The sequence below is a fragment of the Arachis ipaensis genome, chromosome B7 (genome assembly GCF_059453495.1).
Source record: "Arachis ipaensis isolate K30076 ecotype BB chromosome B7, ASM5945349v1, whole genome shotgun sequence".
Taxonomy (NCBI): Eukaryota; Viridiplantae; Streptophyta; class Magnoliopsida; order Fabales; family Fabaceae; genus Arachis; species Arachis ipaensis.
Genome location: NC_142442.1, coordinates 75,121,250 through 75,143,168, shown reverse-complemented (window position 1 = coordinate 75,143,168; position 21,919 = coordinate 75,121,250). Strand labels below are relative to the sequence as shown.

Genomic DNA, 21,919 nt, shown 5'->3' with positions numbered 1-21,919 from the left:
CGAGCAAAGTTTTAAGTTTGGTGTTGAAAAAGCATAGCTTTTTTTCTTTCCATTACCATTCATGGCACCCAAGGTTGTAGACTCCTCTAGAAAGGGGAAAGGAAAGGCAGTAGCCAATCCCTCTGAATCTTGGAAGATGGAGAGATTCTTCACCAAATCTCATCAAGACCACTTCTATGAAGTAGTGGCTGAGAAGAAAGTGATCTCTGAGGTCCCTATCATGCTCAAGAAGAATGAGTATCTGGAAATCTGAAGAGAGATTCGGAGAATAGGTTGGAAAGTCCTAACCAATCCCATCCAAGAGGTTGGAATTCTCATGGTGCAAGAGTTCTATACTAATGCATGGGTTACCAAAACCACGACATTAGTGTGAACTCAAATCCAAGGAATTGGATCACCATGGTATGAGGAAGAATCTTAGATTTCAGCCCGGAAAGTGTGAGGTTGGCATTCAACTTGCCTCTGTTGCAAGGAGATCCTCACCCTTACACTAGGAGAGTCAACCATGATCAGAGATTGGATCAAGTGCTCTCAGATATCTGTGTAGAAGGTGCACAGTGGAAAAGAGATTCCCAAGGCAAGACCATTCAGTTAAGAAGGGTTGACCTAAAGCCCCAAGCTAGAGGATGGTTGGAGTTCATCCAAAGATCCATCATCCCTACTAGCAACCAGTCAAAAGTGACTGTTGACAGAGCCATCATGATTCATTGCATCATGATTGGAACTGAGGTGGAAGTTCATGAGGTGATTCCTCAAGAACTATACAAGGTAGTTGAGAAGCCTCACACCAATGCAAGATTAGCATTCCCACACCTCATCTGTCACTTATGCAATTCAGTTGGAATTTTCATAAATGGAGATATCTCCATTGGGGATGATAAGCCCATCACTCAGAAGCGAATGGAGCAAACTAGAGAGCATGCACAAGAAACTGTGCAGCCGCCTCAGTATAAGATCCCTGAGATGCCTCAAGGGACGTATTTTCCTCCCCAAAGCTATTGGGATCAATGGCAAACTTCTTTTAGAGAATTGAGCACTAACATGGAGCAATTGAGGATAGAGCATCAAGTACATGCCACCACCCTCAATGAAATCAGAGAAGATCAAAGAGCCATAAGGGAAGACCAAAGGGCTATGAGGGAAGAGCAACAAAGGCAAAGGAATGACATAGAAGAGATCAAGCAGCACATTGAATCCTCAAGGAGGAGCACTAGGCACCACCATTAAAGGTTGATTCGTTCTCTTTACACCCCTTTCCTGTTATTTTTCTATTTTCTATCTGTTTATTTATCTGTTCTCTTGTCCTAGTTGCATGATCATTTGCATTGATATCTTAAAAGTTGTAAAATATTCCATATATCTCTCACCTTGCTTAAATACAAATTTTTATCTCAAAAGAACTGAGAGATGCATGAATTTTAAGTTTAAAATAAGATTAGTTTAATTAGTTTGATGTGGTGTCATCTGCTTTTGTTTTCTGAATGTATGTTTAAACAGTGCATATTTGAAGTTCAAATTTTAGAATGTTGGCTCTTGAAAGAATAAGGAAAAAGGAAAAATATTATTGATAATCTGAAAAATCTGAAAATTGATTCTTGAAGAAAGAAAAAGTAGTAAAAAGCACAAGAAAAAGCATGTTGCAAAAGAAAAAAATTATATGCATGCAAGAAAGAAAAAAATGGCGAAAAAGAAAAAGAAAAATCTATTACTGCCCAAAAATGCAGAAAAAGGAGGGCAGATTGAAAAGTCAGTAACCCTTTAAACCAAAAGGCAAGGGTAAAAGGACCTATAGCTTTTTGCATTAATGGATAGGAGGGCCCAAAGGACTAAAATCCTGGCCTAAGCGGCTAAATCAAGCTATCCCTAACCATGTGCTTGTGGCGTGAAAGGGTCAAGTGAAAAGCTTGAGACTGAACGGTTAAAGTCGTGGTCCAAAGCAAAAAGAATGTGCTTAAGAACTCTGGACACCTCTATCTGGGGACTCTAGAAAAGCTGCATCACAATCTTAAAAGGTTCACCTAGGTAAAGTGTCTGTGGCATGAATGTATCCGGTGGTAATACTGGAAAACAGAGTGCTTAGGGTCACGGCCAAGACTCTGAAAGCTGTGTTCAAGAATCAAAATAAGCTTAACTAAGAGAGTCAATAATATCATCTGGATTCTAAGTTCCTAAGGATGCCAACATCTCTGAGTTTCAATGGATAGTGAGATGCCAAAACTATTCAGAAACAAAAAGCTACTAAGTCTTGCTCATTTGATTGTAACTAAGCTTCATTTGAAACTTAGAAGTTTATTGTATCTTAATTTTATTTCTATCCTACTATGTTTTTATTTGCTTGGGGACAAGCAACGGTTTAAGTTTGGTGTTGTGATGAGCGGATATTTTATATGCTTTTTGACATCATTTTCATATAGTTTTTGGTAGTTTTTGTTTAGTTTTTATTGAGTTTTTATAGATTTTAGTGTTAAAATCACATTTTTGGATTCTACTATAAGTTTTTGTATTTTTGGATAATTTCAGGTATTTTCTGGATAAAATTGAGGAGCTGGAGCAGAAGTCTGATTCAGAGACAGAGAAAGCACTGCAGATGCTGTCTGGATCTGACCTGCCTGCATTCGGAAGAGCATTTCTGGAGCTACAGAAGTCTAAATGGAGCGCTCTCAACAGCTATGGAAATCTGACTTCTAGAGATTTCCATAAATATATAATAATCTATACTTTGCTTCAGATTAGAAGGCCCAAAACTGGCATCCAACGCTAGCTACCTGCCCCCTTCCTGGCGTCTAGCGCCCAAAGAGTAGAGACCAATGTACAAACACCCAAAGTGGACCCCCTAGCTGGTGTTCCACGCCCAAGAGACCTCATATCATGTGGATCTCATCAAAGCTTAGCCCAAACACTCACCAAGTGGGTCCTAGAAGTGGATTTTAGCATTTAATAGACTATTTTACCCTTACTAGTCATCTGTTTAGTATTTAAGGGATTTTATTTATGTCATTCAAAACTTTTAAGCACAATATTCGCATATCATACACGTTTCATCATTGTATTTTACTTTCAGTATGATTTTCTAAACCTCCTAGGTTGAGGGGAGGAGCCCTGCTGAGTCCTATGAATTAATAAAAGTATTACTGTTTCTTCTTCAATTCGTGTTTGATCTATCTCTAAGATGTATATCCGATCTTCATCGTGGTGAAAAGGATGATCTAACAAATTAGCTCTGTTCATCACATTAAGACAAATGTGCCTAACAAACACCCGCGTCTACTTGGGTTCGTGTGAATACTTGGAAGGAAAGCATGAGCCAACAGCTATGTTTATACACCTCTCAGGCGATTAATCCACGACTTCGTTGGGGACTTCTCGAGATACCAGTTCAGCCAATTTCCAGGAAGACTAGGGTCTCCATGGTATAGGCTAGAATCCAAGGAAGCAGCATTCTCTGATCCGGAAGATTCAATCTTGTCTGTGGCGCTTTGAGTAGGATTGCCAAGAGAATGACTTGCTAGAGCTTCACCCTCCATCAAATTAAATGACCACGGGAAATGCCGTTTGACCTATAGCAGAGGAGATTAATGACCACGGGCAATGGCTTTGATCACTTACAGCCTGCCATATAAGAAGATCATTCACAAGTAAGGAAGACTGTAATACCAGAGTTCATTCAGAAAGACAAAGCAACTCTGACTCTCAGCTCTATTCCTATTATTGCTTTCATAGTTTCCTGATACTTCATCCAACTCCATATACAAACTTCTTATTCCGCCTGACTAAGACCTACAAGACAACCATTGCTTGCTTCAAGCCACAATCCTCATGGGATCGACCCTGACTCGCTCAGGTATTACTTGGACGACCCAGTGCACTTGCTGGTACTGCTGTTGTACGAATAGTGTGGGGTTTGCGTACACGTGCACCACTCCCTTTTTTGAGTATTGAGTATAATGGTAGAGACTTCAGCGCTGACCCTGCTAAGAACCTGGATAGTGCTGCCAAGCTTCCATTTAGTTGCTGGACTTCTTTGAGACAAATCGGGCTCTTCATCTCCAGTATAGCCATGCACTTGTCCGGGTTGGCCTCTATGCCTCTTTGAGTGAGCACGAAGCTTAAGAACTTCCCAGCTTCTACTGCGAAAGTACATTTTGAGGGGTTTAGTCTCATCCCATACTTCCTTATTATGGAGAATACCTCGGAGAGGTCGGACAAGAGGACTAAGCCATCTTTAGTTTTGACGAGCATGTCCTCTACATATACTTTCATGAGTTTTCCTAAGTGGAGGGAAAACACTTTGTTCATCAGTCGCTGGTATGTGGCTCTGGCATTTTTTAACCCAAAAGTGTAAAACCTGCAAAATTAATAAATAATTAGCTAATAAATTAATTATTATTTAAATAAATTATAAAATTAAATTTTATAGTTTAAAGAAGTAGAACTAATTAAAATATGAATTTTAATACTAATTTTAAAAATTTTGGCCCAAAATTGGGCCAACGAGTCGAACCAGTTGGACCGGGCCTATATTAGGCCCAAGGCCCATCACATATAAGGATGATTTCAGCCTCCTTCCCCTTCCAAAAATACAATTCACGCTGCAAAGAAAGGGGGGAAGGTAAGAACCCTAACTTCATTTCCAATTCAATCTTCAAATTCTTGTAACTTTCAATCTGGAGCTCCGATCGCTGCACCGTTTGTGACCACGTGACCACTATGATGTTTTGGTATTTTAGGATCAAACTAGCTTGAGAAAAGTATTGGTTTTTGTTCTATTGATGCTTGAGGAAGGTAAGAACCCTTAAACTCTTTTGTGAATTATTGAACTAGTAATCTTTGATGTTGATTATAGTAATATAATGTGGAATTAGATTAAATTATGTTGATTTGAAGGCCTATTGGTGGTTGAACTTGTGAATTTGGAACCTTGGAAGCTGGGAATCAGTTTTGGTGTGATTTTGGTGAAGTGAAGGCTTGAGGAAATGGTGAAATTGAGGTGTCTTTGGTTTAGAGAGAAATCAGCCGAGGTATGGTTTTGGTTTCTCGTAGATAATATATAATGTTGCGTGAAAACTTAGGCTAGTTGATCGTAGGTTAAGTTGAATTAGATGGAATTGCTACGGTTTAGTAAATTACATGTAAATTGTTGAGTTTGTGATAATAATGTGTTGAGTATTAATATTGATAAGGGTTGATGATAAATGTTGATGATTGTTGTGGTTGATGATAATAGTAACTTGTGATGATGAAATTGATGAAAAATGTTTGTAACTTAGATTGAAACTTGTTGAGTATATTGATGAGATTATAGGTACGAATTATGAAAAATGATTGGGAACAGGTGAATTATGATTATATGGTTGTTTTGGTTATAAACTTATGCTATAGAATTTAGAATTCGGAAAGCATAGGGATTGTGGTATTTTTGGCAAAAACTTAACATTAGACCAATTTCGGCGAGCCATAACTTCGCTTCCGAACCCCCAAATTTTGTCAAACTTGTTTCAAATGAACTAGATCCGTGAAGTTTATGCCGTTCGAAGAACGGGTGAAAAATCTTTTAAAATGAAAAAGTTATGCACATTTGAAGTTTGCTACAAAAATCTAATTTTTTTTTGCCACTTAGCCATTTTGATGAAAAAGGGAGGCTTGCGTACGTGAGAACTTGCACGCGATGCAAAGAAGTATTGCTGTTTTCATGACTCACGTACGCGGACCAGGAGTCGCGTACGCGAGATGCCATTTTTCACACTCCCACGTACGTAGACATAGTCTTACATACGTGGAACCCCTGTTTGACAGAAATGTGATTTTCTTCAAAGTTTATCCAATCCTCTAGCTTTCTAAACCTCTATAACTACCCTCTATAATCCGATACTTAATTTTTAAGCCTAGGAAAAAGAGTGAACCTATAGGGGATGTAAAGTGGCAGAGAATGGGTTTACGGAGGATGAAGCTCTAACTAGGAAAGTGTGGACGTTCTAATTATGATGTGAGTGAGAACTAAAATGATGTTGACGAATTGAGAATGATGAAGTATTGATGAAATGTGATTAGTGATTGAGTTAATATGTATTGTTTGGGGTAGTGCGAAAATGTTATGAATGATGAATTGAAATGATATTGAGAATGAAATATAATTTGATTGAGATACATGGGCAGTAGCAAGGATTTTGGTTCGTTCCGCTTGCTCCGGGTCAGTGATTAAGATATCTGGCAGTAGCAAAGATTGTGGTTTGTCCCGCTTGCTCCGGGTCAGTGATTGTGACGCCTAGGTAGTAGCAGGAATAGTGGATTATTCCACTTGCTCCAGGTTGAGTCTTTAAATACCCGCTTGGGTAGTATCAGCAGTAGTGGTTTATTCCATTTGCTCTAGGTTAAGTGGGTAGTAGCAAGGGGGTTGTGGCTCAGGCCCACTTGCTCCACGATGGGGTGTTTCTGTCCAGGGTGAGCTACTAGGACATTTTGGGTTGGCTATATAACCGACAGATGATATCATCTGCCATAGGACAAGCATATATCATATGCATTTGTCTGTTTTATTTGAGTTTTCATTATTTGGGTTTGCATATTTGATTAACTATGTCTAACTGCTGTATGTTCTACCTGCTGTAACTGTATTTTATCTGTTTTTTCTTTGTCTGTCTTGTGTGTCTTTGCAACTGAGAGACCCCTCGTATGGTGGAAGTGTGACGAGGGTAGTTCCACCAGTGTTTCGGAAGATTAGAGGAGGTAAAAGTGAAGTGTTGAGTTAGGATTAGATTTGGAACTTGAGAACCTTAGATAGTTTACCTAATTTCTAGTGTAGCTTATTCCTTAAGTTTTAAATCTGAGTGTTGGAGTTCTAGGATTGCCTCTATCTTTCTCGGAACTTTATATATTATATAAGTTGGTACCTTTACCATGTTGAGAACCTCCTGTTCTCATTCCATACATATGTTGTTGTTTTCAGATGCAGGTCGAGATGCACCTCGGTGAGCGTTCGGAGGTTCCTATGGCAAGCGAAGTGGGGATGTTATATTTTGTCATATTACTATGTATATAAACTCTTCTCCACTTTCACTTTATGTTTAATCCCCCTAGAGGTTTTTTGGAGTACTAGGGGCTTATTTTATGTATGTATATATGTAATTATACTCCGGCTAGTCTTGGCTTCGTAGGTCGAGTCTGGAACTTGATATTCTGTATTCTTGGTACTCTACTCCTTATATTTATGGTTTATCCTTTCTGCTTATCCAGTTTTACATTTTCGAGTGTTTTGTGCTTTTCTTTGTACGGTTTTGGTTTAACTTTCCTTTAAGGCTCCTAGTTACAAATTCTTCAATATATATATATATTATTTTTAGAGGTCGTAATACCTCACTACCTCTGTTTTACGACTTAACCGTAAAGTTCTGCGTGGTAGGGTGTTACAAAAAGGCATAACTACATAGTAGTTAGCCTTAGGAGTGATGAAAGCGGTCTTTTCTTGGTTCGACTTATACATTGGGATTCGATTGTATCCAGAGTATGCATCCATGAACGACAAGTACCGATAACCTGAGGCTGAGTCAACCAGAGCATCGATGCTCGGGAGGGGGTATGGATCTTTGGTACAAGCCTTATTGAGGTCAGTATAGTCGACACACATCCTCCACTTTCCATTTTGTTTCTTTACCAGAACCACATTGGCCAGCTACAATGGATACTTTACCTCTCTTATAAACCCGGCTTCCAATAACGCTTGTACCTACTCCTCCACGTCCTGTGTCCTTCCGGGTCCGAGTTTCTGACACTTTTACTGAATAGGTCTGGAACCCGGGTAAATGGCGAGCTTATTATGAGACATCAGGTCAGAATCTATACCAAGCATGTCGGACGTTTTCCAGGTGAAGAGGTCGGAGTTTCTTCGTAGTAGGTTAACGAGTTGTGCTTTTAGTTCTTCTTCTAGGTTAGCCCATATACTCGTCTTTTCGGCATGATCTCCGATTTTCACTTTTTCTACCTTTCCACCAGGTTGGTGGTGCAGTTTTTCCTGAGTTTGAATACCACCGAGATCGATAGTGTTGACTTCTTTTCGCCCAGGTTGCCTTTTAGATTAAGGCTTTCCTTGTAACACTTTCGTGCCAACTTTTGATCTCCCTTTATGTTGGCGATTCCTTCTGCGGTGCGAAACTTCATACACAAGTGAGGTGTAGAGACAACTGCTACTAGTCGGTTTAAAGTGGTTTGACCTATTAGGGCACTGTATACCGACGTAGCGTCAACCACAATATATTCAATGCTTAATATCCTCGACTTTGTGCCCTTTTCAAAGGTGGTGTATAAGAAGATAAATCCAAGAGCTTGGATCGGCGTGTCCCCCAGCCCGAAGAGGTTGTCTAGGTACGCCTTTAGATCATTTTCTTCTTACCTGAGCTTGTCAAAGGTGGGCTTAAGCAATATGTCCGTCAAACTCCTTTGATCCACCAGAGTTCTATGGAGATTTGCATTGGCATTACCATTGGGTTGTCGTGGCCAGGTGTTATTCCTTGAGCATCTTCTTTGGTGAACGAGATGGTTGGTAAATTAGGAGTTCTGTTATCTTTCCCGACTTGGTACACCTGTTTAAGATGCCTTTTCCGTAAGGATTTTGATATTCCTCCTCCAGCAAATCCTCCGATAATCATGTGTATGTGTCATTCAGGAGTTTGCGGGGGGCATTCTGGACAACCTCCATATTCATATTTTTCCCTTTTTCTTTGGTCGTCCGACCTCTCAGCCAAGTATCTATCTAGCTGACCTTCACTGGCCAACTTTTCTATGACATTCTTTAAATCATAGCAATCATTGGTAGAATATCCATAATGCTTGTGATACTCGTAGTATTTTGTCCGACTTCCTACCTTTATATGTTTGATTGGGCAAGTAAGAGGAAATTTCTTAGTATGGCATATCTCCCTGTAGACATCCACAAGAGACTCAGAGTGGGGTGTAATTATGATATCTTCGAGGTTTCTCTGGGTTATACTCCTCCTTTTTCTTAGTTCTTTCTCCTTTTTCCGAGTCGGGTAGGATAGATTTGGCCTTGGGAAAGGCTCTCTAAGTCGGGAATTTTCTTTCGTGTTGATGTACTTTTTTGCCTGCTCTTGTACTTCGTACAAGAAGGTCGGGTGTCGCTTGGATATCGATTGAGAGAACGGCTCTTCTTTAAGGCTATTAACGAATCCTATTATTACTGCTTCAGTAGGCAAGTTTTGTATTTCTAAGCAAACTTTGTTGAATCTCTCCATGTAGTCTTGGAGGGTCTTTCCAACTTCTTACTTAACCCCTAGCAAGATTGGAGCGTGCTTCGCTTTATCTTTCTGAATCGAAAATCTAGTAAGGAACCTCCTAGCTAGGTCATCAAAGCAAGTTACCAACCTGGGAGGTAAGTTACCAAACCACTTCATCGCGGCTTTGGTCAAAGTTATCGGGAAGGCTTTGCAACGAGTCGTATCAGAGGCATCGGCTAGGTACATCAAACTCTTGAAATTATTGAGGTGGTGCTTTGGATCGGTTGTTCCGTCACAGAGATCTATGTCGGGAGGAAGTTTCTGGGAACCGTAGCTCTCATGATGTCTTCAACAAACGGATCTTCTCCTCCTAGAGGACTTTCCTCCCGATCTGCCCGATTGCTCCATCTCTGGAGGTCGGCCTCCAACCTTAAGAGCTTTTTCTCCAGCTCTTTTCGCGTTGTACCTCCCTTCGTAATTCCCGTTCTGCTTCTCGTTGTCGTTCAGCTTCCAGTTCAAGTTGTTCTAGTCGCCCATAGTGGCCATGAACTAATCCCAGTATTTCCGTTGGATGGGGAGGTTCTTCGTCTTCAGACGGGTGGACCTCTGAATGGATCCACCGTGGTTGAGGGTTTCCCGACGTTCCTTCCCCGTGGGGGATATACATTCTTTCTTGAGATGCAGGTAATGCCAGCGTTAAGTCATCATGGTGGTGCTTCGGTTCTGACTCAAACGCCGTGTGACCGTCTTCGTATTGATTGTCCGCCATTTATCAAGGGTTGAGCTCCAGGTCCTCGACAACAGCGCCAATGTTCCAGGGGTTACATGAAAAGGTGATTTGGGCTTGGACGTGAGGTCCAGACTTTTTCTGAAGCAGCAACCGAGGTGCCGCCATCCGAGTTCCTCGTGAGAAGGTGGGGGTGGTACCTACAAGATACTCCGGTGCATAAGTCAACAAGAGTTTTAAGCATGTTTTTAGTAGATTGGGACTTGAATATACCTGAAGGGTGTTAGTGTATTTATAATAGAGTAGGTAACCACCTTTTTTTTAGTAGTTTCACCTTTATTGGTGGGTAACTGTTCCTTTTATCTTGAGAGTTTGTTAATATCTATCTTTTAGATAAGATAGAGATAGTGGGAGAGATTTTGGGAGACAATTACTTATTTAAATAAGCATGGCTGAAGCTCCCTTGTCGTGTCCGACTTAGTTACTTATTTATATAAGCATGGCTGAAGCTCCCTAAGCATGGCTGAAGCTCCCTTGTCGTGTCCGACTTTTTAAGAGATCAGGGGAGTGTAAGAGACCACCCTTATTGGGCCTTTATCCTTAAGGGACCTGGTTGTGTTGGGTTAGGGTATGAACAAACAAGTAAGCTTTGGGTTCCCATAAAAAAAATGCAAAACCCATCAAGATGGCAGATTTACATGTTTGGGAGATTTACCATTAATGTCATGATTGAGAAAAATATTGAATTATAGAGTTTTCCTTCCTTATATGGCATCATATAATTGTTTGAAAGATGCAAGTTTCTAATTTTTTTTTTCCACCTGAGCAAATATTAAGTTCATAATAAAAAATTCATATTGAAGAAGCTTTTCAAGAACAATTTAATAATGTAAGTTTTAACGATCAAAGAATAAGAGTAGAGAAGAAAAATAGATTAAAAAAAACTAAACAAAATAAAAGCAAAGGTATCTTTCGAATATTAGAAAATACAAATTAAGATATTCTAAAATGAAAAAAAAAATAGAAAAATAATAACAGAATTAATTACTCTTAAATTAAAATGATAAGATATACATTTCATAGGAATTATAAATTTATTGACAATTACTCTCTTTATTATTTTACCGATAAATTTTTTTAAAAATATGCAATAGTATATAATTTATAATTAATTTTAGAGACTACCAATAGCCTTCTCTTAAAGAGAACTCCCAAATCCGAAATACTCTATCGTTTTCATAGCTAAAAAAATAAAAATAAAAATTAAAAAAAAAAGGTAAAAGTCCCCTTAACTGTTAACTGTCCCTCAACATTATTACTGATCTAGAGGGCGTGTCGACTTCTTTAACTACTCTCGAATCAACCAACTCCAAGAAACTCAATAATACAAGGCCTCAAAAAAATGAAAAGAAAAGGGCAACAAAACAGATAAACGAGGGGCTACAATGCACAAGTGCTACATACATGAAGGCACCCTTGTACAACGTTAAGCCATGAAATGGGAAAATACTGTACAATAAGACATGTTTCTCTGAAGCTAATTAACCTACAACTTTTTAAGTGTGCATAAAATCACAGGAGGCCCCCTTCTTGCAATGTCCACTCTCGTGGAACTTACATACTCCTCTTTGTCCCCCAACAGGAGGCCTGGAAGAACCTCCTCTTCCGCTGCCATTAAATGATGATTGTCTGTTCCAGGATTTACCTCCATAACCAGAATCTCCACCATGTGTTCCACGATCGCCCTGGCTGTGGAATCTATCCCCATTGCGACTTTGCTCGCCACCCCATGTGCCTGGATTTCCAGATGAAGAACCCCAACCAGGATTAGTACTTCCCACCGTTGGCCCTTGACCAGGTGCAACCAAACCTGCATTTGCATTTACATGCGAACGTCCTTGACCAGGTGCAACCCAGCCAACAGCATTTGCCGCAGGTGGTCCCTGGCTAGGAGCACCCCATACTGGAGTTGCATTACTGGGTCCTGGCCCCTGTCCAGGCATCCAGTTTACGTTCACATTTGCAGGTAAAGGTCCACTCCAGTTAATATTCTGATTTCCTGGCATACCCCAACCAGCATAAGGTACATTGGATGGTGCTGCTGCTGCTATGTTTGACTGACTATTCGAACTTGGCGGTCTCCATGGTTCAGGTGTAGGTGTAGGTGTAGGTGTAGGTGTAGTCATGCCTGGAAAGCTCGGTGTAGAGAAGGCCCCATTAGGATTTCCATTACTATATGAGGCAGAGTTCTGGACGGATGTAGTATCAACCCAGTGACCATGGGAAGCTGGCTGTGCAGGCATAGTAACTGGATTATTTGGTTCTATCCTTTGAGGTTGAGCACCTCCCCACGTCTGTACTTCAGGCTTTGGAACCGTACCAGAGCCCCATCCTTGATGGCCTTCGGAACGGGAGGTATGGTTACTGACACTCTGACTTTGCAAGTGTACACCTGCTGTCTGAATGTCAACACCCGAAGCAATCGCAGGTAACGCTGCATGAACATGTACTTGATTATTATCTGATTTAGAAGCTGATATCATTCCAGGTTGTGAACTTGAACGACTTTCAGGCCCAACAGGGAGTGAATTTCCTAAGAGAGAGCCAGCCAATAGGACAGGGGTTGGAGTTGGAGACCATTTATTTTCAAAAGCCTGCATCTTAGTCCCACCTGAAGCAGTCTGGGGTGTAGGTGAAGGAAGATTTGTTGCTTCATTTCTGAGTCCAGCATCAGAACCCCAACCATTTGCCAGATTCTTGGGAACTTCAACTGCCAATGAAGGTCGACTTGCTAAAGAATTCATGGTATCTTTAGATCTCCAACTTCCTCCAGCATTTTGTCCAGGAGAACAAAGAGGATTATGTGATCCACTATTATGATCAAATGATGGTCTTCCTCCAGCTTGACCTTCCATAGCTTGTACCGCCAAATGAGACTTGCCAGAGTATGAAGATGAGTAATGTGGATCAATCACAGATTGAGCCTTAGCAGGAGTTTTATCCAGCATTGATGGTTCAGTAGGAAATTTTCCTGCTAAGGCATCGGTTAAGAGCATCGACTGATCTTGCTTGTCACTGGCTTTCCAAATCCTCAAATCAGCAGGAAAGTACCCTGTGTTACTCCATTTGCGTAGCTGCACCATAGAAAATGGTCCCTGAACTTTTCCAGACGGATCCTGATAATGCCACATTTTTTCACTTTCATTTATTTTCATAGCTGGCGGACCTGCTCCCACAGAAGACAACACTGCAGAAGTTTCTGATAAAGCAGCAGAAAAACAATCAGGTGTTGATAACAGCTGGTTACTTTTAGTACCACTTTCAAAGCTTGAAGATAGCTTCTGCCTCTCCAGGCCACTAGATTGTGAACCCCAATCCCTTCCCTGGGGTAATTGAGCATCATTTAGTACTTCATTAGCAATAGAAACATCATCGCCTTTGCTTGAAAACCCCTTGTTAGACAGATTTCTGCTAAGTTCGCGATTCACACTAGAATAATTCCGTGTCGCACTCCAGGAATCACTCGAAATAGGACCACTCCTAGGAGAAATAATCTCTCTCCCCCTCCTTCCAAATGCAGCAGGTCCTCTAGGTCTCATGTAGTTTTCTGCAGGAACAGAAATATAATTTTGCAGAGTTAATAACTACTAGAAAAGGAAGAAACACAATAAATATGTTCAGCAGTTTGCAGTATTACCACCTTGTCGTTTTTCATCCATTTCATCTTCATCTTCTTCAGACTCATGACTTGGATCCATTTTAGGATCCACGTGAATTTCTGGAATTTCCTCCAATCTGCGTTGTCGTTCTTCGGGAGTCTTCAGAAGTTGCAACTTCTCAACACACTCTCTGAGCGTGAAAGGAAGTTGAGGATCAACAAAATAGTACTTGGTGTTCTTGATCACTTCCAAATATTACAGACAAGTAGAAGCAAGCAAAACATTATCTAGGAACCAAAAAAGAATCGTCACAGTTATCTATCTCAACCTAGCAAGAGCCACTAAAGAGTAAAAAATTCCACCCATCCCAGATTAAGAACAAAGTCCTTCTCCTTGCCAAAAGATCAATGTGCTATTCCCTATTAAAACAAATCCTACTGGTGTTAGACAAGAAAGAGACGATAGGAATAATTTGATATGTACAGCAACCGTCAAATATCATTTATATAGCTGAAAAAAACTTTCCTATCCATTTTTTTATCTGAATATTATCACAAGCTTGAATTGTATGTAAACTTCATATAGAGTTGACTAATCAACACTGCTTGATTATTAGAAAAGAGAAGTAATTTGTAGGAGTGGTTTATTAGAAATTGACCTCAATACTCAGTATAAGATCACATTCTCGCTTAAATTTAACAATGCTATGCAACAAGACGTGGTACATGGGCAAACAAAAAGCAATTAGCTAATAAGAAACTAATCTTGCTACATGTATTGTATGTAATCTATTATGATGAGAAAAGGATATTCTTTTCTGCGTCCCTTCTCACTGGCTCTGTCACGGAGATGACTTAACCGCACTATCTCTGTTTCTAACCACTGGCATAGAACAATAATACATTAGACAAAAAATAACAGAAAACATATCTCAAGTTTCACAGAGAACAAGTAATATAAATCGAAACAGTACAAAATCAGTAAATAAACTGAAATGACAATTCAGTGAATAAACTAAGAAAAATTAAGTTAGCAGTTCTAAAAAGAATAGGGTTCAGGTCTAATGTCCAATTCTTCAGCGTCAAAAAAGAAGATTCAAAGTCCTAGCTTAAAGTGTCTATGTTGAAGTTGAACAAAGTTTTTCAGAACACCATTACTACGGCATGACAAATATCAGAATTTTTCCCCTAAACTCACATCATTCACTCTAACTGCCTGAAGTGCCAATGCTTTTTCCTGAATGTCACCCTGCAAAGCACAAATTTCTATCCTCAGTAATCACCGTAACATCTGATTCCCAAAAGTATTCTATTGAGCATAAACTATAAAATAAAATATAATAAGATATACCAGTGTCAGACGATTTATGAGCCCGCATTTTATGCTTTGGCGGAGTCGCTTGCATTCATCCTAACAGAAAACTAGTCAATATCTTAAAGAATGAAATACATTAATCTAAAAAATATGTTGGACAAATCATCAAAAGCAATACACAAACAATTTGTTCTCAACACCATACAACTAAATATATGGCTGCAAAGTTGCCTAGGGATTCTATTGTTGAGCAAGTGAACCAACCAGCAAGAAGTATAGCTGATTACCAAACACAAAACCACCATTCATACAATTAGGAGGTTCTAGAGAATGGTGGTCTAAAACAACGATTATCATGCCAGGTTTCAAAAGTAACTAACATGAGAAATTGAGAATCAATAACCACTCTCCCCAAAAGGGTGAATCATAACAAGAATGAGAAAAAAAGGAAAGGAAAAACAAACACCCAAAAAATAAGGAAAGGAAAATCAAACACCCAAAAAATAAACATGTTGAATTACCTCTGTGAACTCCTGATTTGAGATAATATCAATGGATACAATCTCTGTCTTGTTTAAATTTAAGATTTCTAGCAAGAAATCTGTCATCCTTTTACCAACTTTATATGGTTCTGATGCTTTGCAAGTCCCTGGCCATGGCAATAATTAAAACGAGAACTGCAAATGTTATTTTATAATGCAAATATTATCTGCAAGAAAGGTAATGTTTTCTCCAAATATTTACCTACAACCTGAACCAGCCTGTACAAGTCTTGCTTCTGGCCACTACCCGAAATCCTTATTCTCACAAAAGCGCCAACAACTCTATCATGAAACTTTTCTGTATCTTCAAGTAGCTCTTCCACCAAATTACGTCGGAGATATATTAAATTAACATTATGATTATCAATAGCAGCATAATCATCCACATTGGTTTGAAGTCCTCTTTCATCACCTTTTTTGCGAGTTTTACGTCTCTTATCTTTGCCAGCTTTCACATATGAATCAGAGTTGCCATCACCTTCCAAATGACTAATTTCAGTATCAAGAACACTTCCCTGCATATCATCAGTTTGAGAATCTTCTTTTAGAAGGAAATGGGATTCAAGAAGCTTTAACATTTCAAAATGTCCCACTCTTGGTTTACCAAACAAATTTTGAAGCCTTGTATCACAAATGATTTGACTTTTTCTACGAGGATCTCTAAGTTTATTTCTTTTAATATACTCTAACAGAAGAGCCTGCACATCAAACTGTGACAAAATGGATCTGTCCCCATTTCTCATGTGCATGACAAACTCCAAAAGTTCTTTTGAAGCCCACTCAGAGCTTTCATCTGCAGATGCTCCATCCACAGAAGCATATGAAGTCCCTTCCCTGGAACGGGACTTTGTCCGCTTCTTGCCCTTTCTTCTTTTGGAACGACTCAAATCTACATTCTCATATGAGCTATCTGAATCAGATCCTCTATCATTATTGGCATCAAAAAGTTCATCTGCTGATTCCTCTTTAGAAGGAAGCCTATCAGATCCCTTCCAAGGATTTTTAGCTTGTGTGAGTTCATCGAATGTCAGAGATAGCTTTTCTTTTAGATCTAAGTAATAGTCCTTAAAGAGATACTCCCAGCTGCTTCTGTCATCAAAATCCACTTGTCCCTGCAAGCAAGAAAAATAGTTATTTGTAGTCAAAGTAGGTTCCTCAAAACAATGCTACTTACAAATTAAAATCTTTCCATATATGAACTTTAGTCACGAGGTACGTCTGTTTCTAACCGGATTCATAGTGATAATTGATGACAGATAGTTTGATATGTAAATAACATGATGCAGCTTATTCGAATGTTGAAATACTATGGAAATGAAATGCATTCAAGTAGTCGACTATACAGCAGAAGGGGAAAGAAATGTAAGAATTCTTTAGGAGCACAATTACACTCCCCTCAAACTTGATTCTTCAAGCTGACAAGTAGTTCTACCATCACCTTATGTTGCTTAAATAAGGGCAAAATATGAATTCAACAGATTAGATGATGGCAAATAGAAACTCTTGCAGTTTAAGTGAGGGAAAACAGGGAATTTAATTTCAAAAAATGAAAATAAAAAAAGGGGTTCCACTTGAAGTTGGGTGGGCTGACTGTTTTTGACTTCATCCCACCAAGTTGTGGCCACAACAGCTTTGAAGGACCTGTGACCCACCATGATGCACAGCCGTAATGCTGAAGCACATGGGTGATACCAGCACTATTGCATGCCTAGGCCACCTCACAACACGGTGCCACAAATGAACTGTGATAGAGTGCAATTAAGAACTATGATCAATACAGCAAAATCCAAGCAGCATAAGGAACAAAAAAGGAACGAGAGTATGAGAACAAAATATAGTTAGAGTGGAAAGAACTGGAGTTAGAAGATTGTAACACTTCACAACAAGACAGAGAAACAAAAGAAGGGGGGATTAAAAAGGAAGTGGATGATGAAGAATAAAACTCGACCCAAATATGCAGGAGAGGATGAAGAAGGGGATGGTATGCCAGAATCACTGACTTGCTAGTAATCCACTGGGATTGCTTGGGGAAAAAACAATGCATAACAGGTCTAGTTTGGATGAATAGAGAAGAAATGTGCTTTGAGCGTAGGGTCAATGATGTAGAGGTCTAAACCCTAGAATGCTTCCAAAGAAGCAGAAGCAAAATGACCAAAAATAACCCAAAAAGACCTATCAAATAACAGGCAGGCAATTCATAGATTTATTGCACATATGGTGTAGTTATTTACATCAATCCATCCTCCCTGCCGAATACTATGTCACACGCAATCGCACTGATATTCTCTGTTACAGAAAAGTGTCCTCCCAGATTATGTGCATGATTACCAATAGAGATTGATCTCCCAGATTATGTGCATGATTCAATACTTCGAGCAAGATATACTATAATAACCCAGGGGTACCAGTCTAATATAGAACTTTGGTTGAGTACTAGTTCTCTAAAACATTTTTTATTTCACGCACCTCAAAGTTTTCAGCAAAGCAATCCTTAAATACCATATCATGGTTCTGCAATTCCACAACCAGAATAGTATGATTTCGGTATTGATAATACATGTTTGTAACAAATTCAATTCTCTGAAAATCAATGCACAACTCTATAGGTGCTCCAAAATATCCCATAATGTAGTCCAAGAAAAAAAAATCAATAAAAGAAGCAAAAATCAAAAGCTAATCTGTCACAAACACCTTGAAACTAATTGAACCACTACTACAGTGCAGAAGGATGATATACCATGTTTTCATGATTGTTCTGTTCAATCAACATTACAGTTCTCATGCATGTCTCGCAAAAGCCCTTGTTTCCCCTAACACATAAGATAACAGCATCTTTGATGCATCCCTTGCACAAAGAGAACGTACATGTATAACACATGTAGTAAGCATTCTTCTCACAGTTGCTGCAAATATGCCATCCTGGTAGCATGAAGATTGCACATACGGAACGTCAGATATAATACTGATTTTAGAATCAAAATATAACAAACCAAGGTAACTATGATTGAGTTTTTTCACATCAGATTAGATATCTTAATATTCAAGTGAATTAATTTATTTACTTTCAAGACACAAGCATAAAGATAACTATTTACACGAAACAAGGCACGTGCAAAGAAGAGAGGTAACAGGAAGTAAAAGTTTTAAAAGGAGAGCATCAAAAAAAGAAGCACACCACATTGATTAAAATGCATCAAGGGACTATTTCAAAGTGCATTGAGGTTTTCCACAGATATACAGAAAAATGAAGTCTACAAACCGGGAAATGTATTATAGATATGATCTTAATTTGGAACGTGCTAACTTACATCATAATATTAAGAGTGTAGCATAAATGCAGCAGCACTCCCCCTCTTAAAAATTGAGAATAATAACAGTAACTCCTTATATCCTAAATATCAAATCACCTGTCACCTATTATCCAACAATCATTGTTTGTCACTTTGTCTATGATATGCCAGTGAAATTAAATGTAATTCGCCCGACAACAACAATGCAGAGTTTGAAACACAATCCAAAAACTATGGGTACATGGGTACGAGCCTAAACAGATTGAAAAATTGAAAATGATAACAGTAAGTCCTTATATCCTAAATATCAATCACCTATCACCTATTAACCAACAATCACTATTTGTCTATGATATGTGAGTGAATCTAACGGTAATTCCACTGAAAAAAACAACGGAGACCATGGAAAACAATTCAAAACCTAAGGGTGTGTTTGGTTTACGTTTTCATTTTCATTTTTTTTCTGTTTTCTGGATTTTGTGAAGGAAAAAGTGAAAACAGTGAAAATAATATTGTTTTCAGTTTTTCCTCCACAAAATCCAGAAAACAGAAAATACTGAAAATGAAAATGCAAACCAAACGCACCCTAAGGGTACATGAGTACGGCCATAAACAAGGTACAGATAGAATTGGTTAATGAAGTTGAGCCAAAACTTTTATAAACTGGGATCTGGACAATCTTCTCAAAGGTAGGAAGGCCAAGAAACAAAATTTAAATCTTCCTCCGATTATATACTGAAACAGAGCCTCAGTTTCTAAAGTACCATATGCATGTCCTTAGCTTCAATCACTATCCTCAGATACCATCATCTATCCCATGTATTGATCTACAGACCTCTTAAGAGAAATTTGTATAAAATAATATATTGAAGCACAATTAGAACATTCAAATAATAATTCTACCTAAATGCATTAACCTAATGTCCCTACTTAGCATTCCAAGTTCAAACATTAACCCAATCTCATTATGCATTCAAACACTAATTTTTTTTTTATTTCCATCACAAAATTTAAGCAGTTCACAGATTCATGAGGCTATTGCACAGGAATTGAAAATTAAAAGCAAGAACTGAACCACCTGACAAAAGAACAAGCAACAAACAGATGATGCTTAATATAGAGTTGGAAGTAAGTATAGAATAAGAAAACATACCACAATTCCATTTACCCTTGGATCGGAAGAAGGCCTCATCACGATTAACGCAAGAAGGATGGTAAGCCTTTGGGCACCCCCTAAGCAACACACCAGAATTTTTTGTTTAAAAAAAAAAGATAAAAGCAATGAATTTGCAAAGCATTTCCATTAAAAATAGAAAAGTCATGAGGACACATAATGTGATTGTCACCTGCGGTCACAAAGAACAAGCTCACCCCCGTCGAAGCAAATGAAACAAACATCCTCTTCCATCTTTTTCCTTGATGGGGCTCTCCCTGTGGACTTTGAATTTTTCCCACTTCCGCGCTTCCTCTTCCCACCACTCACACTTCTACTCTGCTCCTCCGTTTCTTCTGTCTCTTCAGTGGGCTCTGTCTCTTCTCCCATGCGCCCAACACTGCCACCGCCATCTTCTTCCTCTTCTTCTTCTTCTTCTTCTTCATGTTCATCCGTGAAAGCAGCTTCATTTGTCATATCACCACCAGCATCGGCTTGTTCTTCTTCCTGATCTACTGTCAAAGCAGCTTCATTTCCTATATCATCACTGGCAGCAGCTTGTTCTTCTTCCTCATCTTCTCCTTGTTTCTCTGCTGCTTCTTGCTCTTCCATGAAAGCAGTTTCATTTGACAAGCCACCACCAACATCAGCATCCTCTTGTTCCTCTTGATGTTGTTGTTGTTGTCCTCCTTCGTTCACTTTGATGAAAGTAGCTTCATTAGCTACACCACCAACAACAACATCGGCGCCTGCATTCTCGTGCTGCTGTCCTAGTACTTGCTCGTCTTCTTCCAATAAAGCAGCTTCATTTGCCATACCGCTAGCAGCATCAGCTTCTTGCTCCCCACCCGCCTCCTTCTCCACCTCCTCCTCCTCCTCCTCCTCCTCCTGTTCTTCTTCTGCATCTTCTTTTTCTTGCCCTTGTTCTCTTTCTACCACGGAAGCAGCTTCATTTGGTACCTCCGTCTGCTCCACCACGTTATCCTCACCATCCCTGATTTCGTGCTCAGCTACCAACGGAGCTTCCTCCTTTTCCATCTTCGCCACGCCGGTTGCCTCCACCATAATCTCATCCTCTTCTTGTTGGCCCTGTCCATTCTCCACATCATCACCCTTTGTAACCTCAGGGCCAACAACCTTATCTTCCACCACTTGCATTTCTCCTTCTCCTGCGTTTCCCAAATTCCCAATCTCTGTCTCCTCCACCGCCTCTTCAACCGCTTCGCCCGAATTGGCTGCAACCGCCGCCTGTTCCGCTTCTCCAACAAGAGTTTCTCTATTATCGGCGGTGGTGGCCGCATCAACCGGCTCCACTCCAGTGCTGTGGCATTGTGGTGAAGTGGTAGAGAGGTATGGGAGTGGATAAGAGTGTTGTAGGTGTTGAGCTTCCTCGTCTTCAGCATCCATGGTAAAGGGAGGGAGAGATTGGAATAACCGAATTAGGGATTGAAATCAAATCCCTAGAAAGCAGGGGAATAGGAATTCGGAATTAGGAATTGTAAGCTTGAAATTGCTTATCGTCGTAAATTCTGCTGTGCGTGACACACTCACTGAGTGGATTCATAAGTTATGGGCCATACCATAACAGGAGTTGGCAGAGAAGAAAAAACAAGAGAAAGGAACGGAAGGGTGCGGAGAGAGAACAGGGGTTTCGTTCGGCTGCGTGCTTCTTCCCCCAAGCATCCCCCCACTGTCCGTTATTTCCTTCGGAATCCAAAGCCCAAGGCCCAATCTCTTAATTCTCTTAAGCTCTGTATTAGTTGGGCCGCCCCTTAAATATATCGAAATAACTGAAAATTATTAATAAAAGAAGAAGGAATAAAGGTCCTAATCCCAAAAAAATTACGTTTTCATTTTTTATTCTTATTTTAGACTGTTATAAAAAAAATAGAAAGTAAAAATAAAAATAAAAATAAAAATAAAAATAAAATATAAAATATAAACCAAATTTACTTTAAATCGTTTTAACCTCCACAAAAGAACTTCATTCCTATTTTAGGAATTGTTTTA

General features: G+C 39.4%; 1 protein-coding gene across 2 annotated transcripts; it reads right to left on the bottom strand.

The window, feature by feature from the left end:
- Positions 1 to 11,239: 11,239 nt before the first annotated feature.
- On the bottom strand, positions 11,240 to 21,646 carry NERD (GW repeat- and PHD finger-containing protein NERD). Of its 2 annotated transcripts, XM_088492423.1 has the most exons (11): positions 20,103 to 21,617; positions 19,910 to 19,989; positions 18,204 to 18,385; positions 17,933 to 17,977; positions 15,669 to 16,578; positions 15,446 to 15,573; positions 14,961 to 15,020; positions 14,808 to 14,858; positions 14,422 to 14,492; positions 13,652 to 13,806; positions 11,240 to 13,558 (listed from the first exon to the last, which is right to left on the bottom strand). In XM_088492423.1, exons 1-11 carry the CDS (start codon positions 21,314 to 21,316, stop codon positions 11,508 to 11,510), a joined length of 4,947 nt encoding a protein of 1,648 aa, XP_088348549.1. In that variant the 5' UTR covers positions 21,317 to 21,617; the 3' UTR covers positions 11,240 to 11,507. The 2 variants fall into 2 exon arrangements, with proteins under 2 accessions (XP_088348549.1, XP_088348550.1); XM_088492424.1 differs by lacking the exon at positions 17,933 to 17,977 and having other exon boundaries at positions 20,103 to 21,646.
- Positions 21,647 to 21,919: the final 273 nt, after the last annotated feature.